This window comes from Mustelus asterias, chromosome 26, assembly GCF_964213995.1.
Source record: "Mustelus asterias chromosome 26, sMusAst1.hap1.1, whole genome shotgun sequence".
NCBI lineage: Eukaryota > Metazoa > Chordata > Chondrichthyes > Carcharhiniformes > Triakidae > Mustelus > Mustelus asterias.
This window is the reverse complement of record NC_135826.1, coordinates 40251722-40272812: the sequence shown is the minus strand read 5'-3', so window position 1 is coordinate 40272812 and position 21091 is coordinate 40251722. Positions and strand designations below refer to the sequence as shown.

At 49.7% G+C, this 21091-nt stretch overlaps 1 protein-coding gene across 1 annotated transcript; it reads right to left on the bottom strand.

Moving 5' to 3' along the window:
* Positions 1-381: 381 nt before the first annotated feature.
* On the bottom strand, positions 382-19536 carry LOC144479615 (cytokine receptor-like factor 1). The gene is made up of 9 exons (XM_078198544.1): positions 19055-19536; positions 13129-13407; positions 8908-9037; positions 7592-7761; positions 6839-6996; positions 5715-5883; positions 4634-4812; positions 3506-3542; positions 382-1883 (listed from the first exon to the last, which is right to left on the bottom strand). Exons 1-9 carry the CDS (start codon positions 19113-19115, stop codon positions 1867-1869), a joined length of 1200 nt encoding a protein of 399 aa, XP_078054670.1. The 5' UTR covers positions 19116-19536; the 3' UTR covers positions 382-1866.
* Between the last annotated feature and the right edge of the window lie 1555 nt (positions 19537-21091).

Sequence of the window (21091 nt, the reverse complement as noted above, 5' to 3'; positions counted from 1 at the left end):
ACTGGCTGTCTCTGCATGTACATGAAATAGACAGCGCAGACAAAAGGGGAATGTTTTACTATATCAACAGGGCACAGCTGAATGTCCTTGACAACAGCACCGAAACTGTAATAAAGACATGATTAAGTGACCATTGAACGGACATTCCATCCGTCTACCGCTAAAAATTGACATTACAGATGGAACGCGATTAAACAGCTATTGTCTCGGGCCTACCTCTTTGTATCATATGTAAATAATTTGCCAGTGTGCATGACTAGAAGTTGTAAGAAATGCCCTATAAAAAAGGCTGACTGTAAACAATTGGGCAGAGCAGACTGAAGAAGCCTTGGGGATTCTCCAGTTCTCTCCTTATCGATAAGAAGGCAATAAAGGATCGGTCACTCGCAAACGTTGTGTCCGAATATCTTTCAAGCACCGACATAACCCAAGCCCTCGTATCCTTTTATGGCCTTTCTGATTTTGTCCTATTCTGGTACCTCACCGAAGCCCGTTGCCTCGGCAAAGCAGCCGGCATAATTTAAGGCCCCCACGCACCCCGGACATTCTCTCTTCCACCTGGAAAAAGATAAAGAAGTCTGAGGTCACGTATCAACCGACTCAAGAACAGCTTCTTCCCTGCTGCTGTCAGACTTTTGAATGGACCTACCTTGCGTTAAGTTAATCTTTCTCTACACCCTAGCTATGACTGTAACACTACATTCTGCACTCTCTCCTTTCCTTTTCTATGAACGGTATGCTTTGTATAGCACGCAAGAAACAATACTTTTCACTGATATATATATATGTGACAATAATAAATCAAATCAAAGTAACCATTCCTCGTATTAGAGCCCAGAAGCAAGACAGGGCTCAGCTTTTCAACTGCATGGGGCATCAGAGCCAAGTCAAGCCTTGCTGTTACTCATCAATCACTTTCCAACGAGGGGGGGGCATAGAGTGATGAGATGATCGGGGGCAGAAGTCCTGGGTGATTTTTGCCCCACATAACCCAACCTCTTACCCAAGAGAGGCAGAAATTGGTGCCGAAGTCCCTAAACTACTGGAACTTATTGCCCTCCTGTTCTCTGGCACAGCATCACAGCCGCTGGAGCCATCGTGAGTGTGGCTTTTGACACAAATTCCCAACATTTTCCACTCCAGTTATAAAAAGAATATTGCTTCAAAGAAAAATCTTAACATTTGAATAAGTTGTAATAAAATGTAATTTTTGGTTTATTTAAAATTGATCAAGGGTCCATTCTAGAATATTTTGGTTCAGTTGCCTTTCTGCACGAAGTTGGGAAGACATTGTTTCCTGAACTGGCTGCGTTTCTGATGATCCATATCTATTTCTTACTGGGAATTTTGGGTGCTTAATCTTGCTGAAGTTTCTGAACATTCAACAACTTGCATTTATACAGCGGCGTAACAAATGAAGAACCCTCTCAACACGTCACAAGAGTGCTATTAAAAAACTGACACTGATCCACACGAGGGGATAATAGGACCAAAAATAGTGAGATACACAAACAGAAAAGGAAAGATTATAAGAGCATTAAAGCTCTGAACTAAATTGAAATACAAAATTATTGAAAACGGGACGTTGACCAGTAGTTGAAGAGGAATGACCTTCAACCCCTGTGGTGAGTTTGACCATACATTCCTGAAGTGACAGAAGTGTCTAAACACCTGATGCCACTCAGTCATCTTCCATATCTTTATTTAGTGAATGAATGAATGCTCCTGTGGTAGTGTCTGCAACTTCTCCATGGCTAACATTGGGGACCTGTTGTGGTGACTGCTCCATACATTCTTCCTGGAATAAAGATCAATCCTCCCTCTAAGCTCCATGGGGCCAGTCCTTTCGGAGAAGAATATCAGGAGTTACCGGCCAGGGGAATCTGGGGAGGGACAAAAAACAAGGTAAAAGGCTTCAGTAAGTATAAGAAAGACAGAGACGCACAGAAAAAGGGAACTTGACGAGGTGGATTGAGAGGATGTTTCCTCTGTGAGAGACGAGAACGAGGAAACAGTTTAAAAATAAGAGGTCTCACATCTAAGAGATCAGAAATTATTTCTCGAGTCGTTAGTCTGTGGAATTCTCTTCCCCCAAAGAGCAATGGAGGCTGGGTCACTGAGATAGATAGATTCAGTCTCAAGACTGAGATGGATAGATTCTTGATTGACAAGGAAGACAAAAATGTAGACAGGAAAGAAGAGTTGAGGCCACGATCGGATCGGCCACGTTCTCACTGAGTGGTGGAGCAAACTCGAGGTCCAAATGGCTTATTCCTAATTGGTATGTTTGTAAAAACCATCTTTGGCACCCAGTAATGATGCCAAATCTCCAGGGTTTCCCCAGAGTTTCCAAGCATTAGGAATGTATCCCCAGAACACGGCTGCAAACTATACCCAGGAAAAAACCTATCAGGATGTAAATATTGTTTTTTTCTTCCTGTTGTTCCAATACTTTTTTTATTAATAGTCTGAGCTGTCATCTTGAATACAACTGAGTGACTTGCTGGGCCATTTCAGAGGACGGATAAGATCAACCGGTATTCAAACCGGGATTTCTCTTCGTGGAGTGGAGAAGGTGAAGAAAAATTTTAATAGAGGTGTTCAAATCATGAAGGGTTTGGGTAGAGTAAATAAAAAGAAACTGTTCTCAGTCGGAGGACGATCAGAAAGCAGAGGGGGACGGATTTCAGAAAATTGGCAAAAAAAACCAGAGGAGAAATGAGTGAGTAAATCTAGAAGATTTTGTGTGTGGGGGATGGGGAGTAGATGATTCAGGAGTAACTTTCAAAGGAGATTTGGATAAATACTTGAAGGGAAACTATTGTAGGTCAGTTGGGAAAGAGCAGGGGCCAGTCATGCTCAGACTGTCTCAGCCATGATAGGCTGAATGGCCTCCTGGTTCTGTGATTCAATGACTGAAAGTCAAGAATTATTTACTTGGGTAACAGAGTGTCTGATTGGCTGTGGGGAGATGGGGTATTGCGAGGGTAAATGTCCGGTGGAGAGTGGGGACAAGCACCAGGGAGTTGGAGGCAGGAAGTCATGTGATAGAACCCAAGGGTCCAGCCAGAGTTGGGAACCCCAGGATAACAGAGAGAGATGTTCTAAAGGAAAGGCAGGGGAGGTAAAACAATGAAAGGAGTAAAGTAACAGATGGCTCAGTAGAAAGAGATTTTCTTTCAAATGTGAATGATCAATTCATCAATAAATTCAAAAATTGAAAAGATATTTGTTTCAGCGATGTGGGGACAGGCCCCAAGGCCACGTTGAAGCTCAGGATGAAGCTGGTATCTCAGGGTGAAGCTGGTATCTCAGGGTGAAGCTGGTATCTCGGGGTGAAGCTGGTATCTCAGGGTGAAGCTGGTATCTGGGGCTTCTGCCTGTGCTGCCAACTCAAATCCCCATATTACATCAGCTGCCTTCATTTAGCTGAAAACATACAGCTATCTGCTCACTTGCTGTTAACCGATTAAAATAATCACTCACCCAAATCCATCTCACTCACCTTCCTGTAATCCAATGAAAACAGCAACCTCTTGGTTCTGGGAGAAAAGAAAGGAATGGCGTGTGAATGAAGGCGAGAATGAGACAGAATTTGGGTTTGTGAAATGGGGGGCAATGCGAGAAGGAGGTGACCTTTTATTGTTTTCTTCTCTCACTGGAACCTGCAAGCTTGAAAGGAGAACAAGCACCTCCTGTCTCACACGTGCTGAACCCATCCTTGGCAGCACATCACCTTCGCACTCAGTACCAGAGTGTAGCTGCACCGTGCTCTGCAGTTCAGTGGGCAGCACTCTCACTACTTGATTCAAGAGTTCTTGGGTTCAAGCCTCATTAATCTAGGCTGACAATCCCAGTTCAGTGCTGAGGGAATGCAGTACTGTCAGAATTGCATTATTGACTTTCATTCATTCTTGGGATGTGGGCGTTGCTGGCTAGGCTAGCATTTATTGCCCATCCCTAATTACCCTTGAGGTGGTGGTGGTGAACTGTCTTCTTGAACCGCTGCAGTCTATGTGGTGTAGGTACATCCACAATGCTGTTAGGGAGGGAGTTCCGGGTGTTTGACCCAGCAACAGTGAGGGAACGGGGGCACAGTGGTTAGCATTGCTGCCTCACAGCTCCAGGGTTCAAGTCCGGTCTTGGGTCACTGTCTATGTGGAGTTTGCACATTCTCCCTGTGTCTGCGTGGGTTTCCTCCCACAGTCCAAACATGTGCAGGTTAGGTGGATTGGCCATGCTAAATTGCTCCTTAGTGTCCAAAGGTGAGATGGATTAGCCATGGTAAATGTATGGGGTTACAGAGATGGGGAGAGTGCCTCAGTAAAATACTTAGTCAGAGAGTCAGTGGAGACTCGATAGACCGAATGACCTCTTCTGCACTAGGGATTCTATGATGTTTCCAAGTCAGGCCAGCGAGTGACTTGGAGAGAACCTCAGACCTCTGAGGCTGTGGAGAACACTACATCAATGCGAACGGTTTCGGCGCAGATGGTTTTTGGTGTGAATGGTTTCGGCGCAGACAGTTTTGGCGCAAATGGTTTTGGTGTGGAATTTTTGGCGTGGATTGTTTCGGTGTGTGCCAGGTCTCTGCAAACACTGCGCAGCCAGACCTAATGAGTAAGGTGTGTACCTGGTTCCGCGTCTTGTGTGATTTCTGCAGCCACACACGCCACTGGTCGTACAGTTTGATGTTGAGGGCCGTACACCCATAAGCATGTTTCTTCACCCAGCCAAAGAACTGCTTCAGCTCACGCCGCAGGTTGGAGCCACTCTCTCCACTCTTCTGGTAACAGGTACCACTCGATCTCTCTGCCAAGACACCGAGGAATCTGATATTTATCTTGTTTGTGTAAAGACTATGGGCTTTACTATGCTATTAGAAACCCTGACAAAATAGTATCCTATCCCCTTAACACTACATTCTGCACCCTCTCCTTTCCTTCTCTATGAACGGTATGTTTTGTCTGTATTGCATGCAAGAAACAATACTTTTCACTGTAAATACATGTGATAATAATAAATCAAATCAAATAAACAGTCTCAGGCCATATAAGACACATCTGCACTGTCCCCCATCAAACACTCCCAGGACAGGTACAGCACGGGGTTAGATACAGAGTAAAGCTCCCTCTGCACTGTCCCCATCAAACACTCCCAGGACAGGTACAGCACGGAGTTAGATACAGAGTAAAGCTCCCTCTACACTGTCCCCCATCAAACACTCCCAGGACAGGTACAGCACGGAGTTAGATACAGAGTAAAGCTCCCTCTACACTGTCCCCCATCAAACACTCCCAGGACAGGTACAGCACGGGGTTAGATACAGAGTAAAGCTCCCTCTACACTGTCCCCCATCAAACACTCCCAGGACAGGTACAGCACGGAGTTAGATACAGAGTAAAGCTCCCTCTACACTGTCCCCATCAAACACTCCCAGGACAGGTACAGCACGGGGTTAGATACAGAGTAAAGCTCCCTCTTCACTGTCCCCATCAAACACTCCCAGGACAGGTACAGCACGGGGTTAGATACAGAGTAAAGCTCCCTCTTCACTGTCCCTCATCTACATTCCCCTTGCCCTGTTATCTCGTCAGCATCTCTGAGGTTTGCCTGTTAATTGCTGAATTGGGGATCTCTCTAGGCTGAGATTTTAGATTGCTGGGTTTTGTTTTTTTGGCAAATTTGAAAACCGTGTGTGTGGAATCACTCACCATTCCGGGGAGTGGAGGCAGCTGTGGGAATACTCCATTCACTCCAAATCCCAGCCTTCCTCGAGCCATAAATGCCGACTGGATTACAGCGTACTTGCACGAAATACACCGTGCCTGCTCTCAGCCCTGCCAATCGGCACAGAGTCTGGTTTCCAATATCATCCACAACCTGCAGAGAGAATGTGGGAGAAACACGGCATTCAAATATCCGGGCAGGCTGCACAGAACGATGTGTATCCCCTTGAGTTTAGAAGACTATAGGGTGATTTAATTGAAGGTTTTAAAACGATTTGAGTTGATGAGGTCGATAAAGAGGAACAATTTCCTCAGATTGGCACAGACTCCCCAACAAGGGGGAAGAACCTTAAATTAAGAGGCAGCTGGGTAGGGGTGATGTCTGGAAGAGCTTCCTCACACACACGAGTGGCGTTCTGGGACCACCACCACCACCCCACCACTCACTGGAGAGACTGCAGTCAGTTCAGAAGGTCAGAACTGGGTTTGCTTGTTTTGTGTTCAAGAAGGATATTACTGGATATGGAGCAAGGTCAGCGAGTTACGATACATACAGCCATGGTCTAATGAAATGGTGGAGCAGGATTAAGGGACCGAATGGCCTTCTCCTGTGTGAAACGAGTGGAACCTGCAGTGAGGATTCCCTGCCGGAACCCACGGTCCATCAGCATTACGTCCTCCTGCCAACACTCACAGAGCTGGCTCTGCTGCTACTGCACTCAGTGTCCAAACTTCCTGTCTGGGCTCAGTGTCAGCAGAATGTTGGACCACAAAGGACATCACAGTTAAACTCAACCTGAACCTTAAATATCTGTATGCACACACACACGCGCAACACACCTGTACTTATGTACATTCTTGGCCACTCGCATGTACACAAACGCACATACATATGTACTCATATTTGTATAAATATACAAATATATATGGTCAGAGGCACCCACATGCGTACACACACACACACCAGTCGGATTCACTGGATAAAGATGAGCTGGAACCCTGGCTGATTTTTCCCATCCTCAAAGGAGGATCAGGAAGCAAGTCCCAGCATTCATTTATCCCAAACCTGGCCTTAACATCAGCTCCGTTTGATCCAATGGCAGGTTTACCTTCCACTCGGTGCTGTCCTCCACTCGATACCGGATCTGGTACTTGGCCTGAAAGAGGAAATCTTTCAATGCAGGCGGGGAGCTCCAGCGGACACTGAGCTGATCCTCGAGATCGCCAACACGATTCACCTGAACATCAAACGGAGCGTCCGTGGTAACTGTTCCAAACAATAAAAAGCCACGTGGATATGTTAGTGCTGTGTGTAACAGGACTGAGTGTCTCAGCACGGGGTGGCACAGTGGTTAGCATTGCTGCCTCACAGCATCAGGGATCCAAGTTCGATTCCCGGCTCGGGCCACTGTCTGTGTGGAGTCTGCACGTTCTCCCCGTGTCTGCGTGGGTTTCCTCCGGGTGCTCCGGTTTCCTCCCACGCTCCAAAGATGTGCGAGTTAGGTGGATTGGCCGTGCTAAATTGCCCCTTAGTGTCAGGGGGACTAGCTAGGGTAAATGCATGGAGTTCTGGGGATAAGGCCTGGGTGGGATTGTGACCAGTGCAGACTCAATGAGTCGAATGGCCGCCTGCACTGTAGGGTGTGTGTATAACAGTACTGAGTGTCTCAGCACTGACTGTGTGTGTGTGTAACAGGGATTGAAACTGTGCCATTGCCCTATATGGGGCTCAGTAGCACACAAGCTGTGTGTATTTTTAACACTGACCCACGAGGGGGAGCCCTGGATGTGTACCATTTATATTTTGATATTTTAAGTCACACCCCAGTTATACATTAAGACACCTCCGAGGAATCTCTCACCCACGTCCAGGATGTCCAGAGAGATGATGTCAGAAGCCGCAGACCCCAGTTTGTTTGATGCCTCGACCCAGATTTCATATGGAGTGAAAAGAGCGAGATCCTTGGGAATGTAACAGGAGTTCAGTCCAGCTGTGCCCATCTCCTGACATTCATTCTCTTTACCATACCATCTGAGGAAAGCAATGGGACAGCTTTACAACAGTGAAATCAGCGGGGGGCGGTTTCGACTCTCTGTTATAGTATAAAACAGGAGACAGTGACTGCAACATGTTTCACTAATCGCACTGATTCATCACCTCCCCCTTTGTACCATGGCACAAAGTCAAAACCATCCCATAGAATCTCAGCCCATTTTATTTGTGACAGTTCTTTATAAGAGCTACTCCAGCACTTGCTGGCTCCTTCCCCAATGTATCCCCAATATATCTACACAGTCACTTCAGAATCCTAAAAGGAAACTCAATCAAATCACCCTTGATATTCCATGGACTACAAACCTAATTTAGGTCAACTCTTCTTGTAATCTACCCATTGCTACCATTCTGGTGAATCATAGAATCCCTACAGTGCAGAAGGAGGCCATTCGGCCCATCGAGTCTGCACCGACCACAATCCCACCCAGCCCTGTTCCCGTAACCCCATAAATTTACCCTGCTAATCCCCTGACACTAAGGGGCAATTTAGCATGGCCGATCCGCCTAAGCTGCACATCTTAGGACTGTGGGAGGAAACCAGAGGAAACCCATGCAGACATGGGGAGAACGTACAAACTCCACACAGACAGTGACCCCGAGGCCGGAATCGAACCCTGGTCCCTGACGTTGTGAGGCAGCAGTGCTAACCACTGTGCCACTGTGCCGCCCAGCGGCAGAATGTGCAGCAGTTAGGGCCAATATACCTTTGCAAAGGTGTGGTGCCACAGCTGTTCTCAGTTACTCGAGATAAGATCTAATTTGTGTAACTTCTACATCTTAGTGATCTATACATGGACACTTAACTCTGTGTAGACTCCCACTCTTCCAAGTTTTTCACCATTTAATAACACTTAGCTGTTTCCATTTTTTGGTCCAGAATGGATGATGACCCTTGGTGAAATCCACCTGCCCCAGTTTTACCAACTGGTTTAATCTATCAATGTTTCTTTGTAGTTTTAGGCTGCCATCTACACACGATTCCACCAGTCTCTGTGTCACTAACAAACTTGGATATATGGCTTCTGCTCTCTATTGGGTTATTTTAAAATACATTAAACTGAGCCTATTTAATCTGGATCCTTTGATCCGTGCATTGACCAACAAGGCAACAGGACTCCTTACCGTAGCTTGTATTTCAGGGTGTACTTTGTGTGAAGGAAGGATTCACCCTGGCCTCCTGGGCTCCATTTGCAGGTGAGATCCTTTGTGTTCTTTGACCAGCAGGTGATGTTGATGGGTTTCTCGGGTGGAACTGCATGAGAGAGGAAGAAACAAGCAGTCATTAAACACTCTGCCGCTCGGACAAATGCGAGGTGGTGCATTTTGATAGATCCAATTCAGGTGGGGGCTATAAAATAAATGGTAGAACCATCAGGAGCATAGACACACAGAGAGATCTGGGAGTGCGGGTCCACAGATCCTTAAAAGTGACAGCACAGGTGGAAAAGGTGATGAAGAAAACACATGGCATGCTTGCCTTCATCGGCCGGGGCATCGAGTATAAAAGTTGGTAAATTATGTTAGCTATATAACACGTTGGTTAGGCTACATTTGGAATACTGTGTCCAATTCTGGTCGCCACACTACCAGAAGGACATAAATGCTTTGGAGAGAGTGCAGAAAAGGTTTACCAGGATGTTGCCTGGTATGGAGGGTATTAGTTTTGAGGAGAGATTGAATAATCTGGGATTGTTCTCCCTGGGAAGACGGAGGCTGAGGGGGAGACCTGATAGAAGTTTATAAAATTATGAGGGGCATAGATAAGGAAGCTTTTTCTCAGGGCAGAAATGACAATTACAAGGGGACACAAGTTCAAGATAAGGTTCAGTAGAGATGTGCAGGGGAAGTTTTTTACACAGAGGGTGGTGGGGGCCTGGAATGCACTGCCAGGTGAGGTGGTTGAGGAAAATACGTTAGCGACATTTAAGACTTATCTGGATAGACACATGAACAGGCAGGGAATAGAGAGATACAGGCGGTTGGCCTAGATAGGACAGTGTGACTGGCGCAGGCTTGGTGGGCCGAAGGGCCTGTTCCTGTGCTGTACTGTTCTTTGTTCTTTGTTTCTGAACCACATCCTCTTTCACTGAAAAGGTTTCACTGTCACAAACCTTTTTGGGTGACTCTTGCTCAATTAGTCACATGTAATGGGACCAGTCCTGTTTCAGAAGCAGTTATCTGGCAATGATTCAACCCTTTCTAAGACCTAAAAGAATGGGAACAGGTCTCAGACCCATGAGCCTTGCCACTGGATCATGACTGATCTTTTACATCAACTCCATTTTCCCACTCTATCCCATGATTCCATTAGTGCCCAAAAATCTATCAATTCTGTATTGAATATACTCAGTGACTGAGAATTCCCCCCCCCCCCCCCCCGGAAAGAGAATTCACATCCCCTTGGGTGGAGAATTCTAAAAATTCACAATCCTCGGAAGAAATTTCTCCTGATCTCAGTCCAAAATGATTGACCCTTTGACTCTTTGGACTCTTTGGACCCTCAGTCCAAAGATGTGCAGGTTAAGTTGATTGGCCAGGTTAAAAATTGCCCCTTAGAGTCCTGAGATGCGTAGGTTAGAGGGATTAGCGGGTAAATATGTGGGGGTAGGGCCTGGGTGGGATTGTGGTCGGTGCAGATTCGATGGGCCGAATGGCCTCCTTCTGCACTGTAGGGTTTCTATGATTTCTATGATTTCTATGACTGTGTCCCCTCTTCTAGACAACAAAAGCTGTTTGTCTGACAGTCAGAAACATCTAATCAGGTAAGAAAGACTATATCCACATTTTAATTGGCTGGGAGGTGGGGTTCCAAAAGAATTGATGTTTTGGGTGTGATTGGTGGGATTGAGGTGGGATTGGTAGGATTGAGGTAGGATTGGGGTGGGATTGGTGGGATTGAGGTGTCATCTGACAATGACTAGGAACATAAGTTTGAAAATTGACAAAAGAACATTTAGTTTAAAAATTGGCAAGTCATGTTGCGGCTTTATAGAACCTTAGTTAGGCCCCACTTGGAATATAGTGTTCAATTCTGGTCGCCACACTACCAGAAGGATGTGGAGGCTTTGGAGAGGGTACAGAAAAGATTTACCAGGATGTTGCCTGGTATGGAGGGCATTAGCTATGAGGAGAAGTTGGAGAAACTTGATTTGTTCTCACTGGAACGACGGAGATTGAGAGGCGACCTGATAGAAGTCTACAAGATTATGAGCGGCATGGACAGAGTGGATAGTCAGAAGCTTTTTCCCAGGGTGGAAGAGTCAATTACTAGAGGGCACAGGTTTAAGGTGCGAGAGGCAAGATTTAAAGGAGATGTACGAGGCAACCTTTTTACACAGAGGGTGGTGGGTGCCTGGAACTCGCTGCCAGGAGAGGTAGTGGAAGCAGATTCGATAGTGACTTTAAAGGGGCGTCTTGACAAATACATGAATAGGATGGGAATAGAGGGATACGGTCCCCGGAAGAGTAGAGAGTTTTAATTCAGTCGGGCAGCATGGCTGGTGCAGGCTTGGAGGGTCAAAGGACCTGTTCCTGTGCTGTAACTTTGTTCTTTATAAGAACTAGGATCAGGAGTGGGCCATCTGGCCCCTCGAGCCTGCTCTGCCATTCAATAAGATCATGGCTGATCTTTTCGTGGACTCAGCTCCACTTACCCGCCCGCTCACCATAACCCTTAATCCCTTTACTGTTCAAAAATTTATCTATCCTTGCCTTAAAAACATTCAATGAAGTTGGACTACATCCAATAATATTTGCCAGCCTTGGGTGACTGTTGCCTTGTCGGAGAGACGGGAGTGAGAGACTTATGGCCAAATGTTGAGGCACGAGGGGCGAACCAGCCTCTCCGGCAGGGGCACTGAATAGCGGCCAGTTAGCAGGAACCCTGGGCCAGGGTGAGATGAATCCCAGATCATACCCCGAGTCTCAGTGCTGTTTTAAAATACAAATAGTTTAACCGGGCAGAAGATGAACTCAGCGTCCAAGTAGTGGCAGTGATTTTCTCCAGGAGGTAGGCACTGTCTGCCTGGTGTCAGTGGCAAAGGCAGCCGGCAGCCGTGACGGGTGCTGCTGCTGCCTTGTTGATTGGAGCAGGCAGCTTTTTGGAGGGTTTGCGGTGTCAATGGGGCTGGACGTGACTGTTCAGGAGAAATGAAAGTCCAACGTCGCACCAACACAAGTGAGTCTGATGAAAGGCCATTGATCTGAAATGTTAACTCTTTCCACAGGTGCTGCCAGACCTGCTTTCCAGCATTTACGATTTTTATTGAAGGCTGGGGCATTGAGTGTGTGAAACTGTTGGTCTTAGTTCAGCTCGACAGCAGAATGGGAATTCAACGGGTGAATAAAATGCTACGCCCATTTTAGAAACATAGAAAAACTACAGCACAAACAGGCCCTTCGGCCCACAAGTTGTGCCGAACACATCCCTACCTTCTAGACCTACCTATAACCCTCCATCCTATTACGCTCCATGTACTCATCCAGGAGTCTCTTAAAAGACCCTATTGAGTTTGCCTCCACCACCACTGACGGCAGCCGATTCCACTCGCCCACCACCCTCTGTGAAAAACTTACCCCTAACATCTCCCCTGTACCTACCCCCCAGCACCTTAAACCTGTGTCCTCTCGTAGCAGACATTTCCACCCTGGGAAAAAGCCTCTGAGAGTCCACCCGATCTATGCCTCTCAACATCTTATACACCTCTATTAGGTCTCCTCTCATCCTTCGTCTCTCCAAGGAGAAAAGACCGAGCTCCCTCAGGTAACAGAAGGCGCCGCTGCCAATGGTGGAGCAGTTAGAATCGGGGATGTAAGAGAGGCCAGAATTGGAAAAGTGCAGAGATCTCAGAGAGTTGTAGAGTTGGAGAAGGTTATAAATATTGGAAAAGAGTGAGGCCTTGGAGGGATTTGTAAATAAGGATGAGAATTTTAAAGATTTAGCCAATGGCAGACGGAGCCAGTGTGGGTCGGCAAGTCCGGATTGGACAAACACGACTTGCTGAAAGTTACGACGGAGGCCGCAAAATTTTGGATGATTTGAGTTTATGGCGGATGGGAGCTGGACAGGAGAATATTCAAATAGTCAAGTCTAACGGTAACAAAGGCGTTGATGAGGCATTTCAGCAGCAGGCGAACGAGGTAGAGATAGAATTGTCAACGTGGAAATAGGCAGCCTTAGCGCTGGGTGAGGAGATGTGATCAGACACTCTGTTAACACACACACACAGAGAAGCAGGAACTCACTTTTCTACATTCTCCAAAACAACCGTGACACCCTGGGGCAGTCAAGACAGTTTCCTGGTGCCAGCGGAGAACACGGCAAGAGCGACAAGAGAAACTTACGGCCCACATAGAGACACGACCCAGCGAGAATCCTGCCATCCACGCGGTGACACACCAGATTGTCGCCGGATTGTTGCCGTGAGCCGTTCAGCCTGAGCACCGTGATCCTCAGTGCGCTGCCATTCACCAGTGTGTACAACTCCGAGGGAAGCTTCTGGCCGTTCAGCGTCCAGTAGAGTTCCTGGGCGTCCACATTGACCTGGGAGTTAATGATGCAGGTGGCGGTGAGCGATGAGCCAATGGTCAGGATTGGATCCTGAGGCACGACCACAGCAAGTGCTGAGAAGGAAAGGAGCAGAAGGAACCTCTGACAATGTTTGAATTGTGGAAAATCCTGAACCTGCCTCACTCAGATTTCTTCCCCGAAAGTTAAGGTACAATTTCACAATTCTTTAGTAAAAGCAATAATTTGCTTTTTCACCTGTCACACCTTCAGCAGTTCCCAAAGTATTTTACAGCCAATGACGTATTCTGTTGTAATTTAGGAAATGCAGCAGCTAATTTTTGCACAGCAAGATTCTAAAAAACAGCCATGACCAAATCATCTGTTTCTGTGACATTGGTCCAGGGCGGCAGGGGGGAACTCCCTCGCTGTTTACAAATAGTGGCCAGGGGAATCTTTTATGTTCACTTGAGGATTCAGAGAGATCCTGAGTTTAGGTCTCAGTTCAAAGACAGCATTTCCGACAGTGCAGCATTCCATCTGACAGTGCAGCCCCCCCCCCCCCGACAGTGCAGCCCCCCCCCCCCCCGACAGTGCAGCCCCCCCCCCCGACAGTGCAGCCCCCCCCCCCGACAGTGCAGCCCCCCCCCCCCCGACAGTGCAGCCCCCCCCCCGACAGTGCAGCCCCCCCCCCCGACAGTGCAGCCCCCCCCCGACAGTGCAGCCCCCCCCCGACAGTGCAGCCCCCCCCCGACAGTGCAGCCCTCCCCCCCGACAGTGCAGCCCTCCCCCCCGACAGTGCAGCCCTCCCCCCCGACAGTGCAGCCTCCCCCCCGACAGTGCAGCCCCCCCCCGACAGTGCAGCCCCCCCCCCCGACAGTGCAGCCCCCCCCCCCGACAGTGCAGCCCCCCCCCCCCCGACAGTGCAGCCACCCCCCCCGACAGTGCAGCCCCCCCCCGACAGTGCAGCCCCCCCCCCGACAGTGCAGCCCCCCCCCCGACAGTGCAGCCCCCCCCCGACAGTGCAGCCCCCCCCCCGACAGTGCAGCCCCCCCCCCGACAGTGCAGCCCCCCCCCGACAGTGCAGCGCTCCCTCCAACAGTGCAGCGCTCCCTCCAACAGTGCAGCGCTCCCTCCAACAGTGCAGCGCTCCCTCCGACAGTGCAGCGCTCCCTTCGACAGTGCAGCACTCCCTTCGACAGTGCAGCACTCCCTCCAACAGTGCAGTGCTCCCTCCGACAGTGCAGCCCCCCCCCCCCGACAGTGCAGCCCCCCCCCGACAGTGCAGCCCCCCCCCCGACAGTGCAGCCCCCCCCCGACAGTGCAGCCCCCCCCAACAATGCAGCGCTCCCTCCAACAGTGCAGTGCTCCCTCCAACAGTGCAGCGCTCCCTCCGACAGTGCAGCGCTCCCTCCAACAGTGCAGCATTCCCTTCGACAGTGCAGTGCTCCCTCCGACAGTGCAGCACTCCCTCCGACAGTGCAGCCCCCCCCCGACAGTGCAGCCCCCCCCAACAATGCAGCGCTCCCTCCAACAGTGCAGCGCTCCCTCCGACAGTGCAGCGCTCCCTCCGACAGTGCAGCGCTCCCTTCGACAGTGCAGCACTCCTTCCGACAGTGCAGCACCCCTCCAACAGTGCAGCGCTCCCTCCAACAGTGCAGCACCCCTCCAACAGTGCAGCGCTCCCTCCAACAGTGCAGCGCTCCCTCCAACAGTGCAGCGCTCCCTCCAACAGTGCAGCGCTCCCTCCAACAGTGCAGCACCCCTCCAACAGTGCAGCGCTCCCTCCAACAGTGCAGCACCCCCCTCCGACAGTGCAGTGCTCCCTCCAACAATGCAGCGCTCCCTCCAACAGTGCAGCGCTCCCTCCGACAGTGCAGCACTCCCTCCAACAGTGCAGCACTCCTTCCGACAGTGCAGCACCCCTCCAACAGTGCAGCGCTCCCTCCAACAGTGCAGCACCCCTCCAACAGTGCAGCGCTCCCTCCAACAGTGCAGCGCTCCCTCCAACAGTGCAGCACCCCTCCAACAGTGCAGTGCTCCCTCCAACAGTGCAGCACCCCCCTCCGACAGTGCAGCGCTCCCTCCAACAGTGCAGCGCTCCCTCGCACAGTGCAGCATTCCTTCCGACAGTGCAGCGCTCCCTCGCACAGTGCAGCCCTCCCTCCCACAGTGCAGCACTCCCTCCCACAGTGCAGCCCTCCCTCCCACAGTGCAGCCCTCCCTCCAACAGTGCAGCACCCCTCCAACAGTGCAGCGCTCCCTCCAACAGTGCAGCACCCCTCCAACAGTGCAGCACTCCCTCCAACAGTGCAGCGCTCCCTCCCACAGTGCAGCATTCCCTCCGACAGTGCAGCGCTCCCTCGCACAGTGCAGCACTCCCTCCCACAGTGCAGCGCTCCCTTCGACAGTGCAGCACTCCCTCCCACAGTGCAGCACTCCCTCCGACAGTGCAGCACTCCCTCCAACAGTGCAGCGCTCCCTCCAACAGTGCAGCGCTCCCTCCAACAGTGCAGCACTCCCTCCGACAGTGCAGCACTCCCTCCAACAGTGCAGCGCTCCCTCCAACAGTGCAGCACTCCCTCCGACAGTGCAGCACTCCCTCCAACAGTGCAGCGCTCCCTCCCACAGTGCAGCGCTCCCTTCGACAGTGCAGCCCTCCCTCCAACAGTGCAGCGCTCCCTCCCACAGTGCAGCGCTCCCTTCGACAGTGCAGCACTCCCTCCGACAGTGCAGCACTCCCTCCGACAGTGCAGCCCTCCCTCCAACAGTGCAGCACTCCCTCCGACAGTGCAGCACTCCCTCCGACAGTGCAGCGCTCCCTCCCACAGTGCAGCGCTCCCTCCCACAGTGCAGCGCTCCCTTCGACAGTGCAGCACTCCCTCCGACAGTGCAGCACTCCCTCCGACAGTGCAGCACTCCCTCCGACAGTGCAGCACTCCCTCCGACAGTGCAGCACTCCCTCCAACAGTGCAGCACTCCCTCCGACAGTGCAGCGCTCCCTCCGACAGTGCAGCCCTCCCTCCAACAGTGCAGCGCTCCCTCCCACAGTGCAGCACTCCCTCCGACAGTGCAGCGCTCCCTCCAACAGTGCAGCACTCCCTCCGACAGTGCAGCGCTCCCTCCCACAGTGCAGCACTCCCTCCCACAGTGCAGCGCTCCCTCCGACAGTGCAGCACTCCCTCCGACAGTGCAGCGCTCCCTCCAACAGTGCAGCGCTCCCTCCCACAGTGCAGCACTCCCTCCCACAGTGCAGCACTCCCTCCCACAGTGCAGCGCTCCCTCCCACAGTGCAGCACTCCCTTGCACAGTGCAGCGCTCCCTCCCACAGTGCAGCACTCCCTCGCACAGTGCAGCACTCCCTCTGACAGTGCAGCACTCCCTCGCACAGTGCAGTGCTCCCTCCCACAGTGCAGCGCTCCCTCCCACAGTGCAGCGCTCCCTCCCACAGTGCAGCGCTCCCTCCCACAGTGCAGCACTCCCTCGCACAGTGCAGCACCCGCTCCGACAGTGCAGCGCTCCTTCCAATAGTGCAGCGCTCCCTCTGACAGTGAAACGCTCGCTCTGACACTCCTTGCGACAGTGCAGCGCTCCCTCTGACCCCTGGCATGGTGTCAAATATTGCTTGATAATGCTCCCATGAAGCACCGTGGAGGATGCTATATAAGGGCCGGTTCCTGTTGTTACATCCATTCACACACACATGATTTTCTATTCTGATATTATTACCAGTTATGGCTTCTTTGCAACTCTTCCTGCCAGCCTGCCTGGTAAGAATGAAAGGCTCAGACTGGAATGGAGCCTGGATTCCCACAGCCCTGCAAACTCAAGGTTGGGATCAGTGACAGAATGAGCTAGTTCCTTTGGGGTTAAAAACAGACCGTGTTTCAGAGAGTAGACTTGCTGTCTGGTGTTAGATCAGTGGCTAAATTCAACTCTACTACCAAAGTAGTGTTTCAGGAGCAGGTCTGGGTGGTGCAGTGGGAACAGGGTTTAAATCCTGCCCAACCCAACAGCATAAACCGCTGGTTTCAGTTAGCTGTGAGTCCAATTAAAAAAGAGAGATTGTATTTTCCTACAGTACAACAGTGACCACAATTGAAAAGTACTTCATTGGTCAGGGCGCACTTGGACATGTCCTCGGTTCGTGAAACGGGGTTCAGTGATACTTGGGGGTGCTGTGAACTTGTTCTGGTGTCCAGACACAGAAAAAGGACAGGGAGACACTGGAGAAAGATTTACGAGAATGATACCAGGCCTGAGAAAGATTGAGCAGAAAGCCTGAGACTCTTTTCTTCCCAAAGGAGAAGACTGAGGGTGGCCCGAGATAAGTCTTTAAGACCACAAAGGGGTTTGTAGCCGTGGAGAAGATGTTTCCACCTGCAGGCAACGCCAGGACTAATTGGGCCATCAATATAAGATACTCACTATTAAATCCACTCAGGAATTCTGTGGGAAATTCAATTAGCCAGTGAGTGGTGGGAATGTGGAACACGTTTCCACACGGGAAGTGGGTGAGGTCATAGAGGTTTACAGCATGGAAACAGGCCCTTCGGCCCAACTTGTCCATACCGCCCCCCGTGAATGCATTAGTTTAAGGGGAAACTATAGATAAACGAGAGGGAGAAAAAAAACCCCGCAGAATATGCTGCTGGGGTGAGATGAGGAATGATAGGAGGAGGCTTGTGTGGAACATAAACTCTGACAGAAACTGATTGTGCCAAATACTGGATAAATACTTTAACACTTTTGTGTTAGATGTTCCGAAAACCAGGAGACTTCCCATGAGCAGAGAGAACTGTGATAAGCCACTGACAGGGTGCAGGTTCCAGGGTTCTATCCTCTCACCCCAGGAGGCTGCTGGCAATCATAGCCAAGGTGCGTAATTGGACGTTGTAGAGGGAACTTTACTCTGCATCTAACCTGATAGGAAGTACTTTCAAATTGTTCCAAGAGTTAAACGCTCCTTCTCACACCAAATGCTAACGATCGGAAGCCCTGATTCCAAGGACTGGTGCAGTCAGCATTCACTGGCTTCCAGCACATTCCAAGCTGTGTAATGGCAGGTCTGCACTGATCTCCTCTTAGCTCTGAAGGGAGGATCATTCAACGCTGACAGGAGCCCTCAAGGTCTGTCACCAATCTCTGGCCGAGAAGAGGTGCGCCAGGCCCCGGGGCACCTACTAAATCCTCCTTTTATTACACTCCCATTTTAGCTTTCAGTTCTTTTGAAGGGTCCTCCATTTTATTTCTTGATCGACCACATTCTTTCCCTTTATTTTCTGTTTCAGATTTATGCAAGTCCCACTTTCCCTGCGTTCATTTTCTCTCATTCCGATTCCTTCTCCTCTCTTTCATCAAATACCAACTATTAATCACACAAAGAGACAGAAACACATTTATAATGTGACATCATAAACATTTTAAGACCCTCTGAACCCCACATTGGTCAAGAGACGTTGACCTAAGGAGGACAGCGGGTGAAACTTAACAGGATTGCAACAACTTGGAACTTCAGTCATGACTGCATTCAAGAAATTAGTTTTGAGCAAAGAACACTGAAGGCACAGCATGGATCCCACTGCCTCTGGATCCAGTAAGTAATGTTCAGTACTTTGCACCTCTGCATCCAGAGCATCCATTGTACAACCACACACATGGTTAACTCTGTAACCTCTGGGTCCAGTGCAGCCAGAGTTTAACTTCTTACCTACACGCCAATCAAAGCGTCATTTTCTCAATGGTATTCAAAGTGATACTTACGTGTCGAGCATAAAATTGGCTTCAGAAGAGAGAATGAAAGAAGGAAAAGAAGGGAAGACATCTTACTCCCACTGCCGGTCGTTAAAAATTAATAACTTGTCGAGCGGGCGGGAAGAAGTCTGTCAGATAAATGCTTCACAAATGGACAGGAGTATTTCCCACTAACTTGTGTTGGACTGGGTGCTTCTACGACACAGTGTTCACAGTCTGTGCTCCGTCTGCAAAGGAGTTCCACCGACTTCTACCTTTCACACTGCGATTTGACAAGTTGATCCTTGCAAGTGCCCCACCCTACAACCCCCAGCAGCCCATCAGTGTTCACTTTTGTGAAAAGACTTGCGCGTTCTCTGCACAATTCCTCCTCTTGTGTTGGACTGAATAATCCTTCCTGTAATTAGACGGGGGTGCTGGCGATTCCAGTCAGCCTGCGAGATTGAGCCTATCCTTCAGTGAGTGTCAATGACGGAGCAATGACTCACTCTGTATATTGGTGAATGGCACAGGGATCTTAATGGGACAGTAAACAGCAACAAGCTTCCCGTAATCACACTTCCAACAGAATTCAACACACACACTGCAAACCTAGGAGCGACAAACTCCTCTGATATACCCCACACCCCTCACTGTAACACTCTGATATACCCCACACCCCTCACTGTAACACTCTGATATACCCCACACCCCTCACTGTAACACTCTGATATACCCCACACCCCTCACTGTAACACTCTGATATACCCCACACCTCTCACTGTAACACTCTGATATACCCCACACCCCTCACTGTAACACTCTGATATATCCCACACTCCTCACTGTAACACTCTGATATACCCCACACCCCTCACTGTAACACTCTGATATACCCCACACCCCTCATTGTAACACTCTGATATACTCCACACCTCTCACTGTAACACTCTGATATACTCCACACCCCTCACTGTAACACTCTGATATACCCCACACCCCTCACTGTAACACTCTGATATACCCCACACCCCTCACTGTAACACTCTGATATACTCCACACCTCTCACTGCAACACTGATATACCCCACACCCCTCACTGTAACACTCTGATATACTCCACACCTCTCACTGTAACACTCTGATATACTCCACACCTCTCACTGTAACACTCTGATATACCCCACACCTCTCACTGCAACACTCTGATATACCCCACACTCCTCATTGTAACACTCTGATATACCCCACACCCCTCACTGTAACACTCTGATAAAACCCACACCTCTCACTGTAACACTCTGATATACCCACACCCCTTTCTGTAACACTCTGATATACCCCACACTGTAACACTGATATACCCCACACCCCTCACTGTAACACTCTGATATACCCCACACCCCTCACTGTAACACTCTGATATACCCCACTCCCTCACTATAACACTCTGAAATATCCCACACCCCTCACTGTAACACTCTGATATATCCCACACCCCTCACTGTAACACTCTATATATCCCACACCCCTCACTGTAACACTCTATATATCCCACACCCCTCACTGTAACACTCTATATATCCCACACCCCTCACTGTAACACACTGATAGACCCCCACACCCCTCACTATAACACTCTGATATATCCCACATTGACTCTGTCTACACTTCCCGCTGCCTCTGCAAAACAGCCAGCATACTTAAGGACCCCACGCACCCCAGTCATTCTCTCTTCCACCTTCTTTTGGAAAAAGATACAAAAGTCTGAGGTCACTTACCACCGACTGATATACCCCACACCCCTCACAGTAACACTCTGATATACCCCACACCCCTCACTGTAACTCTGTTTTACCCAACAACCCTCACTGTAACACTCTGATATACCCCACATCCCTCACTATAACACTCTGATATACATCACACCCCTTATTGTAACACTCTAATATACCCCACACCCCTTACTGTAACACTGATATATTCCACACCCCTTACTGTAACACTGATACATCCCACACCCTTTACTGTAACACTTTGATATACCCCACACCCCTTACTGTAACA